General features: G+C 38.4%; 1 protein-coding gene across 1 annotated transcript; it reads left to right on the top strand.

The window, feature by feature from the left end:
• The first annotated feature begins 3,048 nt into the window (after positions 1–3,048).
• LOC122640575 (U-box domain-containing protein 33-like) lies at positions 3,049–20,541 on the top strand. Its single transcript, XM_043833796.1, has 9 exons — positions 3,049–3,288; positions 3,680–3,801; positions 4,147–4,268; positions 4,993–5,097; positions 5,407–5,881; positions 12,198–12,335; positions 16,351–16,881; positions 18,688–19,449; positions 20,083–20,541. Exons 1-9 carry the CDS (start codon positions 3,108–3,110, stop codon positions 20,263–20,265), a joined length of 2,619 nt encoding a protein of 872 aa, XP_043689731.1. The 5' UTR covers positions 3,049–3,107; the 3' UTR covers positions 20,266–20,541.
• Positions 20,542–21,286: the final 745 nt, after the last annotated feature.

Below are 21,286 nucleotides of genomic sequence, written 5' to 3'. Positions count from 1 at the left end.
CTAGGCACCATGCAAATAATTTATGGAACTTCAACATCTCTTGATCAATATTATATATTCGTGTCATATCTGTTATATAAAGGCAAATAGACGCTGCTCCTTATTGGACCCACGTTCAAGTACGTGAATGTATGAGAACGGCTCACAGTCGTTCAGATGAAATCCACTTCATCTCAATGATTGGGAGCCGTTATTGTACATTCATGTATGTAGTAAACGTGATCTTGGCTCGCCCCTTGCATTACATTATATTTTGACACAAAATTGAATGACGTCTCAATTTAATCTATAAATGAATTGATAGAACTTGATTTGATAAATTTGATAAAAAAATAGGAAGAGAAAAATAGAATACATTAATAAATTCAGATGGTTTTGTATGCTTAGATTAAAGGGTCTGGGTGGTCAGCCTAACCCATTTGATAGCTAGTGGTGCGTAAAGGCCCATTGCTATCAGGAGGTCTTGAGTTTAAGTCTCCTGGCTCACATTCTACATCCCCCATACCTAAAGGGTCTGGTATGGGTGTCAAAACCTAGCCCGAACCATTAAAACCAATCAACAAAAAATCCAAACCGAACCAAACCGATGCTTATTGGATTGGTTTTGGACTGGGGTATTGTAAGACCGGCTTAAAATTGGACCGCACCAAACCGATCGATAACAAACCGAAAACTGAACCGAATGAAACCGATAAAAAAACATAAGAGTATAAAGTTATGAATAGGTGGATTCATTACCTATTGATTTCAATATTAGTGAGCAATTTTTGGGTTGTAAGAGGAATTGTTACAAATCAATGAGCATGAGGTTGAAAAAAAGGAAATTGATTTGTAACCATGCTTCTTCCATTGATCTCCCTCTGTATTATACAAAATTAGTTGGTTGTCCAAAATGATTTGATAGTAGCGTTCTTTTTGTAATTTCAATATTAATTATCTTCTTAGTGATTATTCATTTATTTCAATTTTAATTATCTTCTTCTTACAATTAATGATAAATAACTATAGGATTTGTAACAATGATTTCGCTACAAACTCTATTTATCCATTGATTTGAATATTAATTATCTTATATTCTTCCCCATATAATTTATTCTTCTTTGTTTGAATTACAACATGAACTGATGAACACATCAAACCATTTTTCTTATTTTTTGTTGTATATATATATTACTTGGAAAGGTGAATTGAAGTGTTTTTATTGAATCTTTCATCACTACAAATTATGAATTTAAGATTTCATTGTGGTTCAAACCCTAAAATAAACCGATATAAACTGGTATTAACCCGATATTGAAAATCCGAAATAAACCGAAACCGCACCGGGCCGAAATCGAAACCGACCAAAAACCAAAGTTTCGTAACAGTTTGGTTTTGGTCTCACCATTCCGAGACTGAAACCCGATTCAGCCCGATCGAAACCGAGCCGAACCGACCGTTTGACACCCCTAGGGTCTGGCATTATATTAGTGATTGGTAAAATTCATATATGTAGAAATGAAAGAAATATAGGAAAAGAATTCATTGTATGATACAAAAATCATTTACATCGATTATTTCACAAAAGAGAAAGAAAACAGAGGGTTTGTTGAATTTCAAATATTCAACTTCACCAATGACTTAATTCACATTTGATAAAATTCTCAATTGTCAATTCTCATATGTTGTTCAAGAGTTACAACATACACAGGTACACACACGCTTCGTCGACATCTACCATTCCTATTCATTTGGTTAGTTACCGGTCCATAATCATGCTGAAGTTGTAATCGGGCTTTAAATTTGCTAAATGACTAATCAATCTATAAATGGTCCATAAACAAGCTAAATTGACTTAAACGAACTAATCATGCTATAAATGGTCGGTTATCAATTTGTCATAATATTCAGTCAGATCCGCTGGGGAGACCATCCGGCCATTACCTTGCACTGAAAGGCCTGATTACCAATCGATTAGTGCTCGAGCCTAACACGTTTAACACTCAGTTAGGCTAGTCCCAGGCTTCAACTAGTTAGTTCAAGTCGGGCCTACCAATGCAGGCCAACTTTAACACCCCTATTCCGAAGCATGAATCAATATTAAATATGACCTGTGAATCAAATCCAACTAATTCTGATCTCATTCAACCAGAATACACGACCCAACTCTAGTTATTATAAGTATTTGGGAAAAAGAAGTTTGCTTGACAATGTGGTGCTTACACTCAAAAGCAGAGGGAGGCAAAATGATCATCCTGCCCTGTGAATGTAAAAATCTCATCCTTGTTGATGCTCCGATGCACACTATGATCAACCCCCATTGGAGCAGAGGCCATGATGCCAGATAGAAAATCCACTCCCTTATACTAATAAATATTTGGGAAAAAGATTTCTACCCATAGTTAGTAAATTCGAGAACAACAATAAAATGGATACAAATACGTACCACAATTAAACGAACTAAGCCGATAACAATACTTTTAAAAAATCTGACGCATTAAAACACATATAAGAAAGAACAATTATACAATACGTATTAACGTATGACTCCTCTTAACACAAAACATATGGACATATATTTAACATAAAAGTACCATTATGGTGGAAACTTCGAGGAGTTTTCAGAGTAAACAAAAGAAAAGAGTGTGTCAAACTCACGACGAAAGAGACAGAGATGAAGATAGACTCGACGGAAAGCCAATATTCTAATCTCTTCTTTACCAATTTCTATCTATTTATTTATTTATTTACTTTCCTTTTCGAGCTCTGAAACAAACACCCATTTTCACAGGAAAAGGTTCTAATCATCAGGATTCAGGAAGTCTCTCTACATATGAGGAGAGTCCTATCCCTTTCACAGAAACTAGGGTTTTAATCGAAGAATTCATGAAGAGTTGAGAGTGATTGGGCAGAAACAGAGGGAGGGAGAACGGAGAACTGAGACATTTATTATATATCTGTTGCTAAAGAAGTTCGAAACAGAGAATTGGGCTCGAATCCGTGGGAGAGGTTACTTGGACTAGATCCTTAGTAGTATGCTTTATTCATGGCTGTCGTGAGTCTTATCCTTGCTCTTACAGCGCAGATTTCGACAGTTTGAAATTCATTATTTTCGTATTCCTGGATTGATGGATACTTCTGGAGAGATTGAAGAGGAATACCGATGTGTAGAGGAAGATACGATATTTGTGGCACTTGGGAAAGAGTTGAAGGAGAGTAAGTGGACTTTGTCATGGGCATTGAAGAATTCAGGAGGGAGGAAGATCTGCATCCTCCATGTTCATAAGCCAGCTCAGATGATTCCATTGAGTAAGCTTGAAATTTCCAATCCCCCCAAACATGTCAATCTGATCCTCTGTTGAGATTCATTCATCTTTGTCGTGCTTCGAAAGCAAAGAGTATAAAATAAAATTTGAACATAGTAAAGAAAAATGGGAAACAATCATATCTGCAGTTTCATTGAACCTTGTGGGTTGATTGGACTAAATTTGAGACAGAACCATAGTGATTTTCAGGCTTATTTTTTGGAGTGAGTATAGATGCTTTGGAAATCACTTCTCTCTTTACTAAAATGGCACAGGGAAATCTGATATTCTTATGCAATTCTAATGAATTATTGGTTTTCCTCTTTATCGTATCCTTCTAGTTTTTATTTTTGGTGTTAATTAATTTTGTTCTGTTTTGTTTCCCTGGGTCTCAGTAGGTGGGAAATTGCCGGCGAACACACTGAAAGCACAAGAAATCGCAGCATACCGAGAACTTGAAAAGGAAAAAATGCATGTTGCTCTAAATGAGTACCTTTACATTTGTTTCCAAGCAGGGGTATTGCTTCTTCTTCTCCTTGCATTCTTTAGCTTTATTTGTTTGATTGATGTTTTAAGTGTATGTCCTGCCAATATCTGTAGTTGTAGTGTGCAATAAAACAATAGGATGCTTCTGTATTAGTGATCAAATTTAATGTGTGAAAAGACATCAAATCCACTAAATGGCTTGATCTGCAGCAATTCTGGCCAGTAGCCGCTCTTCACACATTAACTGTTGACTTTCAATAACATTGTAAACAAATAAATTTTGTATTTAGTATCATGGACCTTTATTTCGAGGAAAAAAGGAACCAATTTGTTCACGTTCTGAATGATTATTGACCGTAATGGTTTACCTTTATAGGTAAGGGCGGAAAAAATAGACATTGAAATGGACAACATTGAGAAAGGGATTGTGGAGCTCATCAGTCAGCACAGGATCAAAAAACTTGTAATGGGTGCAGCAGCAGACAAGCACTATTCAAAGTATGAAATATACATGGAAATTTACAATCTGTTCATATTCATTGTCATGTCAGTGTGCTTTTTCTTTTTAATTCTTTTAAGAAAGAATTAATTGGATATGTAGATACACTGTAAGAAAGATTGTGTCTGTGAGGGAGAGAGGAAGTTATTAAGCTCTTCGTCAATGTGATCATTGTTAAATAGTTATTACAATTCTCATACATACTCCCTTGTTAAAGGAGCCAGTATATGATATTGTCCTGGGATATTCTGGGTAATGATCTTCAAGCATGAGATAATACACATGTTGCACAGATCCATGAATTCTGATTGTTTGGCCAGCAGACTGCATTTGGACGCAGCATGCTAAAGATCAGACTGCTGGTCGGCTGAAGAGAGAATCACAATTGTATTACTTAGAGCTAAATGTTAATTGTTTGATTGATTTGTTTTTTATATAAGGCTCAAAGATTATGGCAAAGCAAGTATTTGGTAGTTAGATGTGCCAATTTGGGCTGGCATCCGAATTGTGCCAAAGAAAAGTTCTCATGGCCCAGTTCCATAGAGAATTAATAGCATTTATTTATTATATTGAATTAGGTACTATCTATTTGGATTGCCTTATGGATTTGAAGTTGACAAGTTGGTGAATCTGAGATGCCTCCAAAAACTAACATTGCCAACCCCATTAAACTCACATCTTTCATATTGCTAACTCACTTTCCCATGCTCCATCATACTGCAGGAGAATGACAGAGCTCAAGTCCAAGAAAGCAATCTTTGTGTGGGAAAAAGCACATGTTTCCTGTCATATATGGTTTGTCTGCAAGGACTGCCTCATCTACACAAGGTAGGCATTTCCCCCTCCCACTCTTCAAGCTATTCAAGTTCGGGAATTTCGATATTTATTTATTTAGTTGCAGAAAAGAGTGTGAGAAATCATTTGCACCGTATTCCAAGGCTCACCTACTCATTGATATGGGCTGTTCAACCAGTGGGAAATATAACCAAAAAACCTAACGCGTAGGATGATGAATCTAGCCCATTATGAAAATCCTTGTCTTATAATCTATTTACGTCAGAAGCGCCTGCCTCTCTCTTTGCATTATAAGTTTTGATGATCATGACAACTTATAGTGGAAAAAAAAATCCTACACAGGGAAGGTAACTTAGAGGGAAGTGAAGAGCAGGCCACCATTCCACCACTGGCCAGTCCAACCATGGTAACTAGCGAGGCAGAGCATTTGAGATCTAGATTCCCTCCTAGGGAACAAAAGCATCTATTAAGGCTCCAGGACTTGTTTCGAAGAGCTAGAACTGCCAAGAGTGGCATCTCTAGAAGAAAAATCAAGTCATTTTCTTTCCCTGGAGCGACTACAGTAATGGCAACAGCACCACAGAGCCAGTTAGGTGCAGAGGGGATTGCGAGTGAATGTGAGGGCATCGGGATATTAAACGGGAGCACATCTCAGGTTTCAGAGGTTTCATCATGGTCTGCAAGTGATGTGATTGGCACTGTAGAATTTAACTCAACTGTGAGGGATGATGAGAGTGAAGAAGGGACGGAATTTTTCTCACTTTGTAAATATGAAGAAAATCTTTCTGATTCTTCTACTCCAAATGAGCTCTTACTGGTATGTATGATTTATTATTCATTGCTGAAAGCATGCATATAATATCCCATGAATGTATATATTTGAAGTTCATCCCCCTAACATCCAGCAGATATATCCAACCATTTGAGTTCTTGAACCTCAACTTGGAGTGTAGGACACATTAACAGCTTGGGATTTTGTAAACCTGTGTAGTAACTTCAACAAGTTGAGGCATTTACACTTGGATCTACTTAGGCTGTAATTAGAAGGCCATCTCCCAACTACATACTATTGACATGATCTGAAAATGAAACAAAAAATCATTCTTTTCAATTTTGTAATGCTACATTATAATGCTAAATGTTCATCCAGAGAGGTATTAAGGGAATATCTGGTTTTGTTTTAAATTATAAAAAGGAAAATATAGGGGCAAAATTTGCAGCTTAGTTCTCTCTCACTCACACACAAGTGTTTTTCCTTGCATTAATTTACCATGTGTACAATTTAGCTGTTACTGGAGTACTTTAAAGTTTCTCTGCTAGAGCTGTATGCTTTCTACTTGTTTAGATTTCCTTGACCAATCAGAAATCAGTATGCATTCTCTTTTTTTAACTGGGTATGCGTGTTTTCCTTTTCATCAATTAGTCCTCTAGAATCTTGATTGGATATGCATTATAAGGGTTGTCTTTAATCTTATGAAGAGATAAGTCTAATTGGAAATTATGTAAATACAACAACAGCTCAGCTTCATCCCAACTAAACGGGGTCGGCTACATGGATCCTTGCAATGACAAAAACAATTAAACATAATAATAAAAAGAAAGGAGCACAACAACAGCCACAGAAACTCAGGATTATCCCACCTAAATGGGGTTGGCAGTCAGCTACATGGATTGTTACCCTCCAAATCATCTCTATTCGCGGATATACTTGAGACAATACCCAAACTATGCATGTCTTTCATCACTACTTATCCTAGGGTCATTTTAGGCCTGCACTTAGTTCTTTTAGATCCTTCAATCTGAATCAAATCACTCCTCCGTACTAGAACATCCCAAGGCCTCTGTTGAACATGACGTCATGTTTATGCCTCCTCGAATGACTCTCTCATAGCTTCTCATGCATAGGGTAATGCAGATACATCACCAAAAGAGGTTTGTTTTGATGGGAATAATAAGTCTAGGGTTAGGTTATATACATGTTGGGCCTTTGATCCCATGGGTTTTCAATGTAATAGGTCACTATTATGGACCTGAAGTAGGGGTACGTAGGTTTCATACGGAATTAGCTCTATACTTGGTTTATTTTAATGTTTTTTTTTTTGTTTTAAATTGAACCGGTTGAAACACTGGTCCAATTTAAATGATTTTAGTAGTTTTCTTGTAAGTGTTTGGTGGGGCTGGACTAGGACTCTGTTCTGAGTCTATTTCAGTTTTCTAGTTAGTTTAAATTACATAATAGGTTAAGGATTGGGTTTGGCCTTAACTTTTTAGTGTAGGAGTCTATTTTTGAATTTTTTATATAAGGTTGTAAGGAGGGGCAAGTATTGAACACGAATTTTGATATTAATGAAAAGTTTTTACTGCTCTTCTTCTCCATTGAAGATTTTTGTCTTGTGTTTGATCAATGTTGGTGGGATCGGTGTTTGATCCGATTGACACCTTGCGGTGGGAAGCTTGGGTGGTTCGTTGGTGGAATTGGTGTTTGATCCAATTGACACCTTGCGGTGTGAAGCCTAGGTGGTTCTTCGAAGTTTTCTTTCAATTCTTTGAAGATCTCCTTCAAGTTCAAGATCAAGATTCAATCTTAATTCAATAACATCAACTAAATAAGCTGCTGCCAAGATTTCTTTGCAATGATAGTAAGTTTGATCTTCTTCTCTTAATCCTCCAAACCACCCCAAAACCCTAATTTTCCCACCTATCTCTTGAAACCATCCCATTACCCAAATTCTTCACAGACCAATCCGACCATCAGAAACACACCATACCTAAATCGAATTTCATTCCCTACACTAGGAATAATCAATCCAAACCCTAGCCCCAAATTTCCATCCTAAACCCTAGATCCCCCTCTTTTCCTCTTTTCCAAACCCCGAAACCCTAAACCTTAAACCTAAGTTGCTGCCCTTTCAAACTTACACACTTCCATCCTTCAAAACATCTCAGGACCTTCACTGATAGACTCTCTTGACATAACCCTAACCCTAATTTCACCAAAAACCTATTTTTGACTAGCCGATTCATCTGTTCATAAACAGATCCTAGTTTACTGGCTTCTAGTTGGTCTCCTACCAATCTAGGACTCTATTAGAGGGGCTACTCCCAACTCAGCTCCAATATGGTCGTTTCGTACTTTGTTCTTCCTAGTCTTGCCACATATCCATCTCAACATCCTCATCTCCTCCACACTTGGTTTATCTACGTGTCGCTTCTTAACTGTCCAATATTCTGCACCATACATCATAGCCGGTCGTATGGTGGTGGCGGGCCTGATAACATAATGGAAAACCTTGAGATAGGATTTCAGAGTTGCAGGGGAGGGGAAAGAGTTCACACAATCCCACACTCACAAAGCAAAACCCAATAATCTTCTATTCAATTCACTATCTCCAATGTTGGGTTACATGCAAGTACTTAAAGAAGAAAATAACAAACCTCTTATTCTAACTCTGAAACTAAAAATAATTGCAATTCAAACTCTATCTAACTCCTACGTAGTCAACCCAAAACAATTAAAAGATTGAAATAAATAAACTAATATACTGCTTGTTAGACCAAAATCCCAGGTTGGACCGGTTCTGTTTAAGTTTGGGTTTCCAAAGCCTATCATCGTGGTCCAACCATTCAAGTGATACTACATCATATGGCAGTCTCTATAGAATTTTCTTTTGAGTTTTAAAGTAATATGCCGATTACACAGTATGTCGTTTACACCTCTCCACTTCATCCCTCCTATTTTAATTCTCTGGGAAACATCATCCTTTATATCGCCTTCTTTATTTATGATAGAGCCCAAATATCTATAATATTCACTTTGAGGTATCTCTTTATCATCAATATGGACCCCCTCATTAACCATTATAATGTGGCTAAAGTTGCATACTATGTACTTCGTCTTTGTTCTACTTATCTTAAGACCTTTTGATTCCAAGGTAGATCTCCATAACTCCAACTTGGCGTTAATCCCTGCTTTTGTCTCATCCACCAACACAATTTCATTCGCAAAAAGCTTACACCAAGGAATCTCATCTTGTATGTCTCTAGTTAAATCATCCATTATAAGCATAAACAAATAAGGGCTTAAGGTTAACTCTTGATATAGCCCAAGCATAGTTGGGAACTCACTACCTTGACCCTCCATAGATCTTACGCTAGTCACCACGCCATCATACGTATCTTTAATTATGTCTACCTATTTACATGGTACCCTTTTCTTCTCTAGAATGTGCCATATTAGATCTTTAGGGATTCTATCATAGGCTTTTTCTAGGTCAATAAAGACCACATGAAGATCTCTCTTTCCTTCTCTATTCCTTCTCTTGAGTCTCCTAAGTAAGAATGTAGCTTCCATTGTGGATCTACTTGGCATAAAGCCAAATTTGTTCTCCAAAATAGTAGTTTCCTTTCTCAGGGGATATCAATAACCCTCTCCCATAAATTTATTGTATGGCTCATTAGCTTTATGCCTCTATAGTTATTGCAACTCTGAATATCACATTTATTCTTGTAAATTGGGACCACAATGCTTCTCCTCCCTTCATCCGACATTTTCTCTTTATTCAAAATCTTGTTAAACAGCTTGGTTAGCCAGGCTAAACCACATATTCCTAGGCTCTTCAGTACTTCGATTGGGACTCCATCTGGGTCTGGTATCTTGCCTACTTTCATCATTCTTAAAGTTTCTTTGACTTCAGACACCCTAATTTTGCGTATATAACTACGACAAATGGTGTCACGATGAGTAATACAGCCCTTTGTGGCATTATTACTTGAAGAGTCTTCATTTAGAAGACTGCAGAAATACTCATGCCATCGTTTCGGAATGTCTTCATCCCTTATTAATACTTTATCATCTCCACTTTTAATATATCTAACATGGTTGATATCTCTACTCATATTTTCTCTTGCTTTGGCTGTCTTATAGAAAGCTTTTTCCCCTTCTTTGTATTCATATTGTTATAAAGATCATCATATTTGCATTCCCAACAATCTCTTAGATTCATTTCTGACAGATTTATACCTTTTAAGACCCTCTATATTGACCAATATAAGAGATTCCCCACCATATGGAAACTCTTATTCAGTTGCTTCCCTTTCCTTCTATAACTCTTCTTATTTTTGGCATGTGACATCACATGTGGTAATCTTATTTGGCTACCCCTTTCCTCCTTAGTCCTTTGCCATGTCTTAAAACTAGCTTTCTTAGTCTTAATGGTTGCTTGGACCTCATCATCCCACCACCAAGACTCCCTAAGGGCATGATGTTTACCTTTTGATTCCCCTAGTACCTCCTTAGCAACCTTCTTAATACAAGCCATCATCTCGTTCTACATCGAATTAGTGTCGCCTTCAAGGTCTCACTTTCCTTGTTTGGCCACTTTATCCATAAATGAAATCAAAGAATCTCCTTTTAATCTGCACCTCTTTTATCTTAGGGCAAATAGGCTCCCTGATCTTACAATTCTGCGAAATGCAGTACATATCCATGACCACCAATCTATGTTGAGTGGTTAGACTCTCCCCAGATATAACCTTACAGTCCTTACAAAACAATCTATTGGACCTTCTTGTTAAGAAGAAATCTATTTGGCTGGTACGTTGCCTACTTTTGTAGGTAATCAAATACTCCTGTCCCTTTTCAAAAAAGGTGTTCACAATGTATAAATTGTAAGCTATGGCAAAGTCTAAAATTGAGGTCCCCTCCTCAGTCCTCGCTCCACCTCCATAGCCTCCATGAACGCCTTCATAGCCTCTACGATCTCTCCCAATATGTGAGTTCAGCTGGTATCAAAGCACGAATTCTGTTAAGTATAGTTTATCTCATTTAGACAAGGAGGCATTGGTGTGTTTTTATATAGGGAGGAGAGAGGTAGACTCATGGGAGTGGTGGTGTAGGCCACACTCCCGGACAGAGTTCTTTTTCCCTATATTATATTTAAACTCCACTGTGGTGAGTAGAAGTATCAATCCCATGACCTCTAAGACCCTGCTATTGCTAGGGAGTGCTAACCCAATACGTAAGTTAGATGATGCACATGTGTTCCCAAAATTGAGTCTTACTACTATAATAATCTTGTTAAAATTGCGCTAATCCGTCCATGTGTTCCCAGAATTGAAACTTACTACTCTCATCCAATCCTACTTGAGGTGTGTTAAGTGTTGATTATATTGACAACCTCTTTCTCCAACGCCAGCTTGATGGAAATGATCCTATCTTCAGATCTTTTAACACCCACCACAACATTCTTAAGGTCTATATCCACTACAATACGCACTCCACCTCTATTACTTTGGCCTCTCATATACCAAATTTTAAAGTCGTTCAACACCTTAGCTTTTTTACCCTCCCATCTTGTCTGTTGAATACATGCAATATTAATCTTTCTTCTCCTCATAACATTTATCAGCTCCATACTCTTACCTGTTAAGGAAACAATGTTCGAAGAAGCTAATCTAATTCTATGCTTATGGACGTGTTTCTTTACTTGCACTTGTCCACTGTACAAGAACCCTTGCCTACTTGACACCGCATCCGGGTGTCAATGCGGGGGCGCCACTTACAGGGAATGCCCTTGTAGACGGTTGATAGGACATAAATTTTAAATAGAAGAACTCATAAAATAAGATCCATGCAAAAGTGATAGGCTGAATATATTACAAAACACTATTTTATAAAGTCTAATATGAAATTATGTAAATACAAAATACTATATTTTATTTTTTTTTGGGATTTTGACATTGTTTTTAGAAAGAAGCATAGACCTAAGTTTAATCACCTAGGCACCATCTCGGCACCCATTCTCCTCTGCAGCCAAATTCTTGCTCCTAAGTGTGACCTGCCAGATATGACTCTCCCGTCCAAACTAAGGGTGCTCCTGGGCTGGGAAGTTGATTTGAGGACCAACCCATTTATATTTTGGGCCTCAAATCTTTGATCCACGCCTAGCCCTAGAATATCTGGGCTGGGTTTGACCTATTTCTAAATCCTGGACCATACTGTGGCATATTAATGTATCAAGCCTCATGCGTCTTCAGCTAAGCCCAGGCTTTGGATAAATTTTTTTTTTGGGTTGTAGGAATTGAATTTGATTTACTTCATCTAAGTTCTTAAATAATTCATGGGATTATAGTAGGAAGAACAAATGAAAGCTGACATATGTTATCAACTGGAAGAACCCTTGGTGGAGGCTGAGAACTCTAGATGTGAAGCATTTGAAGAATCTCTTAGGTATAGGAGAGTTAAGAAGAATGCTCTCGAGGCTATATGCAAGGTAAACTTACTCATTTTCTCACAATCTTCTTCAGTTGAGGATCAAGTAATAAGTTTGGTAATGCTGGTGCTTGACACATGTCCCATCACTCTCCCGTTCATTGTGGGATGTTGCAAGTTAGCGGGGGTACTGAATCCTTGCTTGGCGATATCTTCAATGATGACCAAGTCTCACAAGAGGTGTGTGGCATCACCCGATTCGGGAGGGGGTCCTTGTCAACAAAAGGAGATTGTGAATTCCCCACTGAAAACTCTGGGATATTCTTTCAGATTCGAGGTGCTTTGCAGAAAACAGAAGAAGGAGAAGATCTCAATCTTCAATCTCTTTCTATCTTCCTGGTTTCTCTCAGTCTCCTTCATTTTCCCATCTCTTGATTTCTCTTTGTTTCCTAATTTCCCTCTTATCTTTTTGATTCCTGTATCTTTCTATTCCACAATTTTGCAGTCCCAACCTCCTCCTCCATCAACGAATCAAGAGTTAATCATTTTGTTTTTGTTTTTCTTTCCATTTCATAGATCGCCTCTTCCCTGAGGGATCTCAGGCTTCTCAGCTGGAATATGAGCCAACTGGGACAAAAGAGTCAATATATTAGTCAGGCACAGTAAATGCTACAACATTAAAGAAAATAATGAATATTCGGGCATTCTTTTAGGTTAGACCCTAACATTCTGAATTGGGATTTTTGTCTTATTGATCAAAGGCAAAAGGTGATATAGAGGATGATGTTACTCAGAGGATTAAAATAGGATGAATGAAGTGGAGAGGTGCGTCTGGAGTGTTGTGTTATCGACGTATTCCTTTAAAACTGAAAAGGAAAATTTTATAGGACTGTCATTCGACCTGCTATGATGTATGGTGCGGAATGTTGGGCTGTTAAGAAGTGTCATATAGATAAACTAAGTATACGGAGATGAGGATGTGTGGCAAGACTAGGAAGGATAAAGTACGGAATGACCATATTAGAGGTGTTTTGGGTGTAGCCCAGATACATGATAAGCAACGGGAAAGTCGTTTGAGGTGGCATGGCCATGTTCTACAGAGGACTTGGGATGCTCCAGTACAGAGGAGTGATTTGATTCAGATTGAAGGATCTAAAAGAGCCAATTGTAGAGAAGTGGTGAGGAAAGGCATGCATAGCTTAGACCTTCTATCATGTATGTCGTCGAATAGAGCTGATTGGAGGGCTAGGATCCTTGTAGCTGACCCCATTTAATTGGGAGCTGAGTAGTTGTTGTTGTAGTTGTCTTATAGTATAAAGGCCATTATATATATGGGTTAAACAAGGATATGGCCTAAATAAAGCCCAAGCTAAATATATTCATAAAATCTGGTGTATATTCCTCTGGTCCAGTAGGCCCAACCCGACATTAAAGGCTTTTTCGGTCATAAAATTGAGGCATAGTACAAGATTTGGCAGGCAAAAGGATTTCCTAGTAGATAAATACTCTAGATTGCCAATATAATCCTTCGAAATGAATCACATGGCCAACTTGGATTGAGTTCAAAATTGACAGGTAATCATGGTATCATGGGGTTTACTTCTACACAATAATTGGCCTCTAACGGATCTGCCATGTGGTGGATATTGGGTCTTTTGTACCTAATTTCTGCTTATTTAAGGTGTATTATGCTTCAAAACTGTATTTGCATGTATCCTAAGTATATCCATGTTTTCTTAAGTGTTTCCATACGTATCTTTAGCATATTTTCCATCTCCCTGTTACGTCTCTTAAAATTACCCTCTCTGATACACTGATCAACACCGATAATTGACACCCTTGGGGAGAGGATCCTTTGTTAGTGCTGGTTACATCTCATGTTTTGCTAATACCTTCAAGAGATATAAAAAGTGTAAACACAGGATCAGGCTAAAAACACCAGAGCCCATATTTTTATAACCCATCCCTCCATGCCGTATACAATTTTTTTTTTCATGCCTTTCCAAGCACTAGGGAAATGTTAGTAGGAACCAGCGTTAGCAGAGGATCCTGAACTAACTCTTGGGTCAGCTGATCAGATCATTCACTTTGCTGATAGTCAATGGCTGGGTCTGAACAAGCTTACCTGGTCCCTTTTTGAAAATATTACTTTTCCTTGCCCAAGTATCTTGGATTCCCTTTTTGCTAAGCTATAGGGAAATACATTATGCCACTTTTTTCAGCGTATTTTTGTAAGATTTCCTGATAATGAAGGGTATTTTAGTAATGGAAAAACTAAACACCAATATTGCCTGTTGACATTTAGCCGTTTATAGTTATTTTTGCTTCTTCTTTTTTTTTTAATTGGATGTTCATGGTGATGTTTAATGCTTTTATCACCTGCCATATGGTTCACATGGGTGGATAATGTAGTCCTAGATTTGTAGGAGAACAACTAGGAGCCAATAAACCAGGATCTGTTATGAATAGGTGAATCGGCTAGGTCAAAATAGGGTTTATGGTGAAATTAGGGTTAGGTTTGGTTAGGGTTAGGGTTATGTCAAGTCAAGGTACGGGAGTCTATCAGTGAAGGTCCTGAGATGTTTTAATAGAGGGAAGTACGCTGATTTGAATTAACAGCAATTTAGGGTTAGGGTTTCTTGTTTTTGAAAAGTGTAAAATAGAGAAATCTAGGGTTTAGAGTGGGAGGATGGGGCTAGGTTTGGATCAAGTGCTATAGGGGCAGGGGTGGAGAGTTTGATCTAAAAAAGGAGGGATTTTGCTGGGAGGTTTGGGCAGAATTTAGGTTCTGGGAATGTTGTTCAGTGATGGAGGGGATGTTAGGGTTTGGTGGTTTAGAGGATTAGAAGAAGAAGAATGGGGATGGGGATGCTTCCAACTTACTTGTAATGGCAGAAAATTATTGGTAGCAGCTTGTTGATGGAGGAACTTGAATAAAAATTGAATCTTGCACAAAGAACACCAAAAAAAAGCTTCAAAAGAACCACCAGGGCAATACACCGCAAGGTGTCGATTGGATCAAACACCAATCCCACCAACAAACCACCCGGGCTTCCCACCGTAAAGCGTCCAATCGGATCAAACACCAATCTCACTAGCTTTGATCAAACACAAGACAAAATCTTCATTGGAGAAGAAGAGCAGCAAAAGCTTTTCATTAGTATCAAAATTCGTCTTCAATACTTGCCCCCCTTACAACCATATATATAAGACTCAAAAATAGACTGCTACACTAAAAAAGAAAGGCCTAACCTAATTCTTAACCTATTAGGTAACTTAAATTGAATAGGAAACTGAAATAGACTCAAAACAGAGTCCTAATCTAGTTCCACTAAACACTTAAAAGAAAACTACTAAAATCACTTAATTGAATCATTGGTTGAACCGGTCCAATTTATGAACAAAACACCAAAATAAAACTAAGTATGGAACTAAAACAACTAATCCCATATGCAACCTAATTCCCCATATTTTAGGCCCATAAAAGTGACCTATTACATAGAAAAACCATGGGATCAAAGGCCTAACATGTATGTAACTTAACCCTAGACTTATTCCTAAGCAAACAAGCCCTATTGGGTGATGAATCTGCATCAGCGGATGTATGTGATGGAGGACCCTGCGCCCAGATCATTAGTAGAATTTCAGCCCAAAACGAGTAAGGAAAGTGGCTCAAGAATCGAAAGATAGCATTTTATACTTTTATATTCCATTTCCCTCTTTGTGGCAATTTTTTATTTTGTGAAACTTCGCATTAAAATTTGATATACTAGCTTTATTAATTTTTTTGCTAAAATTTTATTAGTGGGATGGGTACAAAGTCCTCTATCACATGCATCCACCCATGTCTTGCAACATGGCATGGTCCTCTATAACTCTATTACATTATCTATTCATGTCCAGATGTCCTGCCACATGTTAGATTCTCAAGTGCTAAACGTCACTAGAAGCACTTGTCGTGGTTATGCCTGTGAAATATTTATATTTCTTTGTGGTTGAGGAGTCTGTAATTTGCACTTTCTTTTCAAGTACACAACATCCGATAATCTTTTAACAGTCATGCTACTCTTTTATAGGCCAAAGCATCAGAAAGTTTGTTTGAGAAGGATAAGAAACAAAGGGAAGAACTGAAAGTATTACTTTGGAAAGAAAAGCAAGAACTGGAAAAGTTGAAGATACAACTAGACCAGGTCATGGAAGAACTTTGGATTGCCCAGGAACATAGGTCAAAACTGGAGAGTCAAATTGCTGATTCTGATCAGATGGTAGAAGAGTTGGAAGATAAGATTTGCTCTGCCGTGCAACTCTTGGTGACTATCAGGAATGAACGAGATGAGCTACTCAGAGAGCGAGATGATGCAGTTAGAGAAGCCGAGGAGTTGAGGAAAACTAGGGAAGAAGAGGCTGCCACCTCACAGAGGCCACACTTTTTTTCTGAGTTCTCCTTCCTAGAGATTGAGAGAGCCACTTGCAGCTTTGATCCATCCATGAAGATTGGAGAAGGGGGATATGGGACTGTTTATAGAGGAACACTTCGTCAAACACCTGTAGCTATTAAGATGTTGCACTCTGATAACTTGGGAGGTTGCTCAGAGTTTCAACAAGAGGTAAATCTGGTGCATTTCTCATACGAACATGCTATATAACTTCATGCTAACATGCATCTCATTGGATGGAAGACCCCCTATGTGGCCCTGATGTTGCATCCTCCTAAAGGTCGTATTTTTTTGGGAAAAGGTCCCTAGTGTCATTTAATGTTTCATGACTCGCCACATGGCACTATGGCAGTACATGGATGATCCATGGGAGAGTTAATGTCACTTGCCTGGTGTCATCCATTTCACCTGTAAAATGAGCCTTACAGAGGAATATCTATATGGAGGCCGACATTGTTTCTGCCATGTAGAGGATTGCTTAGCCCTAGAATTTAAAACTCGGAACATGACTTGGATCAGTCACAGGCAGTCCTAGTCTGATCCCTATCTGATCCCAATCTTGACCAGACAGTCCTGACCCACTTGGTTGATCCTGGTTGAAAAATTTATAATTTCGGCACCACTATCAGATCAGTAGATCGGCCACAAGCAATCTCGATACTTGAAACCATGCTTTAGCCTATCCCAACTTTAGATATCCAAGGCACCTCTTTGTTACCCATGTATCAAATTTTCATTGGCCATCACAACTGGATGGCTCACCATGTAGTGAACACTTCTCTCTTTTATTTTCAGCTAAACTATGGAAGGCTGATCTGGCCGTTCCAATCGTCGGGTACGGAGGACTATGGGGCTTGGTCATTTGTTTAATCTCATACCTAATTCATATGGTCCACCATGTAATAGGTCTTTTAATTTTCAACTGTTTGAATGTCAACCAAAATTGGCTTGTGGTCTGTGGAAACCTTTTTTGCGGTGTTGGTACATTCTAGGGGTAAGGGAGCACTGCGAATTATGGATCATTGCATGATACCACACTGTGGCATTCAACTTTAATTACTCAAATTCGAGTCTTCTCCTATGCATTGCAGTATGTTTACTGTTCACCTAGGTGGTGATTGGCAAATTGGCTTGTGGATTGTGTATCATGTTATAATGCTTGTGGGTGAAGTTCCCTTGGTATCAGGCAGCATGACAACATAATTTGTACGTCTACTGATCTGCCACCTGGCATAGTTGATCGGGTAGAAAACCTCTTCCTAGATTATTTATATGACACTGCCTTGCCAAAAAAAAAAAATGGTTTCCAGGTGTTTGATGTAGCAAAAAGGCATAGATGGAAATGCTAATTGCATGAAAAACATGCAAGAAGCTTCCACTGTGATTGCTTCCATACAGTGGACCCATCCCTGAGTTGTGTCGTTCCAACCATAAAGGAATGATCATAGTGGGAGCACTCTTGAATTTTGTGTGTGTGTGACTAAGAATGTGATATCCACCTTGAGAAGCACAACGAAAAAGCTATTGATGGTCATCCCATGTAGAGCTAGAGCTATCAGAAAAACTTTTATTTGGTTTTCCTGCCCTTTATTTTACGTGCAGGTTTCCACTATGGGGTCATCCCATGTAAGATGTTCTAACAGGATCATTAGGCTACGAAGTCCCAACTAAGCCTGGCATGTCACTGTGTTCTATCATGTTGTGCTGCATTACCTATCTCCTGATAAGCTTTTTGTTCTCATTTTTAATTCATTCTGTATAGAAAATAATAATAATTATAAAACAACTGAGGCACTTACAAGTTGGACTTGGTGCAAAATTTACCATTGATGCAGGTATGAGTTATACATTGCACTTTCCAAGGTAGATATAAAATATCTTCAATAGTGTGCAAGAGCTTCAATCTTTGTTTTTTAAAGAGTCCATCCTTCTGTTTGCGTCTTCTGCTAGGCTTGTGATGTTGAATGGCTTTTTCAGGTGGATGTATTGAGTAGAGTGAGGCATCCAAACCTCATCACTCTTATAGGAGCTTGCCCAGATGCTTGGGCACTTATCTATGAGTACCTTCCTAATGGTAGCCTCGAAGATCGGCTTGCTCTTAAGGATGACACTCCCCCTCTTTCATGGCAAACTCGAATACGCATCGCCATTGAGGTCTGCTCGACTCTCATCTTCCTCAACTCCAACAAGCCTCACAACATTGTCCATGGGGATCTCAAGCCTTCCAACATCCTCCTCGATGCCAATTTTGTCAGCAAACTAGGTGACTTTGGGATCTCCCGCTTGATCCGCCGTCCTGAGAACTCAAATCCCTCCACGTTAAGCTGTATAACAAGCCCAAAGGGCACCTTTTCATACATGGACCCGGACTTTCTGGCAACTGGAGGACTAACATCAAAGTCGGATGTGTATGCATTTGGGATCATAGTGCTGAGGCTGTTAACAGGCAGACCGGCCAGGGGAATAGTGAAGGAAGTTGAATATGCCCTTGAGAAGGGCAATTTAAATGCAGTGCTGGATGCATCGGCAGGCAACTGGCCGTATGTGCAGGCCAGACAGCTGGCTCACTTGGCATTACGGTGTTGTGAGATGAGCCAAAAGAACAGACCAACCCTTGAAGCAGAGGTGTGGAGGCTGCTTGAGCCAATGGGGGCTTGTTGCGGAGCCTTGTCATTTTCTAGGTTGGCATCAGGGGAGCATTGCCGCATTCCGTCCTATTTCATTTGCCCCATTCTCCAGGTCAGTTTGCTACTTGGTAATTTGCATGTGGGTACTCTATATGAACATGAATTATAAATCAAATCCTATGAATTTTCCTATGCCAAAAATCAGCGCCTTCAGAGGTTTATTCTTGTAAATAAACACACACACACACAACAAAAATAATAATAATAGTAAAAGAGTTTTGTTTACTATTGATCATTTCCGATTGTCAAATACATTTTACATGATGGAAGAAAGCTCCTAAAGACAAGATGCTACAAGGTAGTTTAAGATGGTCTGATGGTGCTGATTTTTGGCATTAGGAATTCTAAATTGAAGACATCCATTTATTATTGTAGGCAATTTGTTTTTTCTTTGTGTTTCATTAGGCTTGGAAGAGTTGCAAATGCCTTATTTGCAAATTTTCTATCACTTCCATTTGCCATCTAGTACATTTCCTTTTCTTTATTTTTTTTTTTATAATAAATAGTTGCCGATCTAAATCTGTTTCAAACACAATTGAGCTGAAATATTAGACCTAAATTGTTGAAATGCCAAAAAAAGATTTCATTTGAAGAGCAAATAGAAAATAATCACCAAAATGAATCCTACAACTATGTTGAAACTCTTCTTTTTCTCATTGCTATTCCATTACATTTGAAATTTCAGGAAATTATGCGAGACCCACAAGTGGCAGCAGATGGCTTCACATACGAAGCAGAGGCTCTGAAAGCATGGTTTGGTAGTGGTCATGACACTTCACCCATGACAAACCTTAAGCTTGATCATTTGAATCTCATCCCCAATCACGTTTTTCGTTCTGCTATACAAGATTGGCTACGACAACCTTGATATTTTCAGTTTGTTTGTTTGTGTCATGTCTTGTGCTGTTTTTGCCTCTCTCTTTCTTTGTAGAGTACAGGCATAAACCCAAAGATCCTGTAAATATAGATCTAATTGGTATGTTACAGATAAAAACCCAAATACCCTGTAAATTTAGATCTAAATGGTATGTTACTGCTTAACTCATACTCTGTAAATGCTCTTCCCTTGAGCAAGGATGAGAGCGGCAAGGTAAAAACGATGGCAGAGAATCTCCTCTTGCTGATGAAATTGAATTTTTGTTCTCCATCGGGGTTTGGAACAAAAATGTGAAACTGGGAGATGTAATATGAGCATGGTTTTGGTTCTAAGCTTCAACTCTCCAATCAACTTTTATTGAGTTTATACTCATTGGCATGTGAAATCTGGGAGCTCTCATAAGTCCTGTCAAAGTGTCAAAGCCTCATGAAATGAAATAAATTCATCTTGGTTCCATTATCCTTTAAATCATTGGTTGATATTTTAAATTGCGAGAATACCCGTTTTCCCCGTGTTGAAGAAAAATTACAAAATTTGGTTTAAATTAAGTCCAAAATTAAATGGGAATTTCAAACCATTTTCAAAGGGAGGTGAAAGTTAGGGTGTTATGGTTTTAATGTCTCTTTGGCAAAAGAGGTTTTCTGGCCAGCAGATCCACTTAGGGGGGGAGGAGGAGGCAAAATTGCAGAAAGTGCTGGTTGTGAAAATTGACATCCTGTCTCCATTGTCCATTATAGAAATCACTTCCACCCTTCACTGTTGCTACCAATGAACTACAATGATGCCGTTGCTGAGACTTGAGAGCACGATTTTTGGTATCGGTATTGGATAGAGATCGGTCTCGGCCGATAACCAATTTTGGATCTCTGTATTGAACAGATTTGCCTCTGGTTTTTTTTTTTAAATCTCTTTATGAAAACTGTGCTTAAGAGAGATTACATGATAGGAATAGGCTTTGAAGAATCAGAATAGAATCGGTGGAATCAGCCAAATTGGATCCGAATTGGCCAGT

Source organism: Telopea speciosissima, chromosome 1 (genome assembly GCF_018873765.1).
Source record: "Telopea speciosissima isolate NSW1024214 ecotype Mountain lineage chromosome 1, Tspe_v1, whole genome shotgun sequence".
NCBI classification, from domain to species: Eukaryota; Viridiplantae; Streptophyta; class Magnoliopsida; order Proteales; family Proteaceae; genus Telopea; species Telopea speciosissima.
Note: the sequence above shows the minus strand (reverse complement) of the source record. Positions and strands in the feature narration are given on the sequence as shown.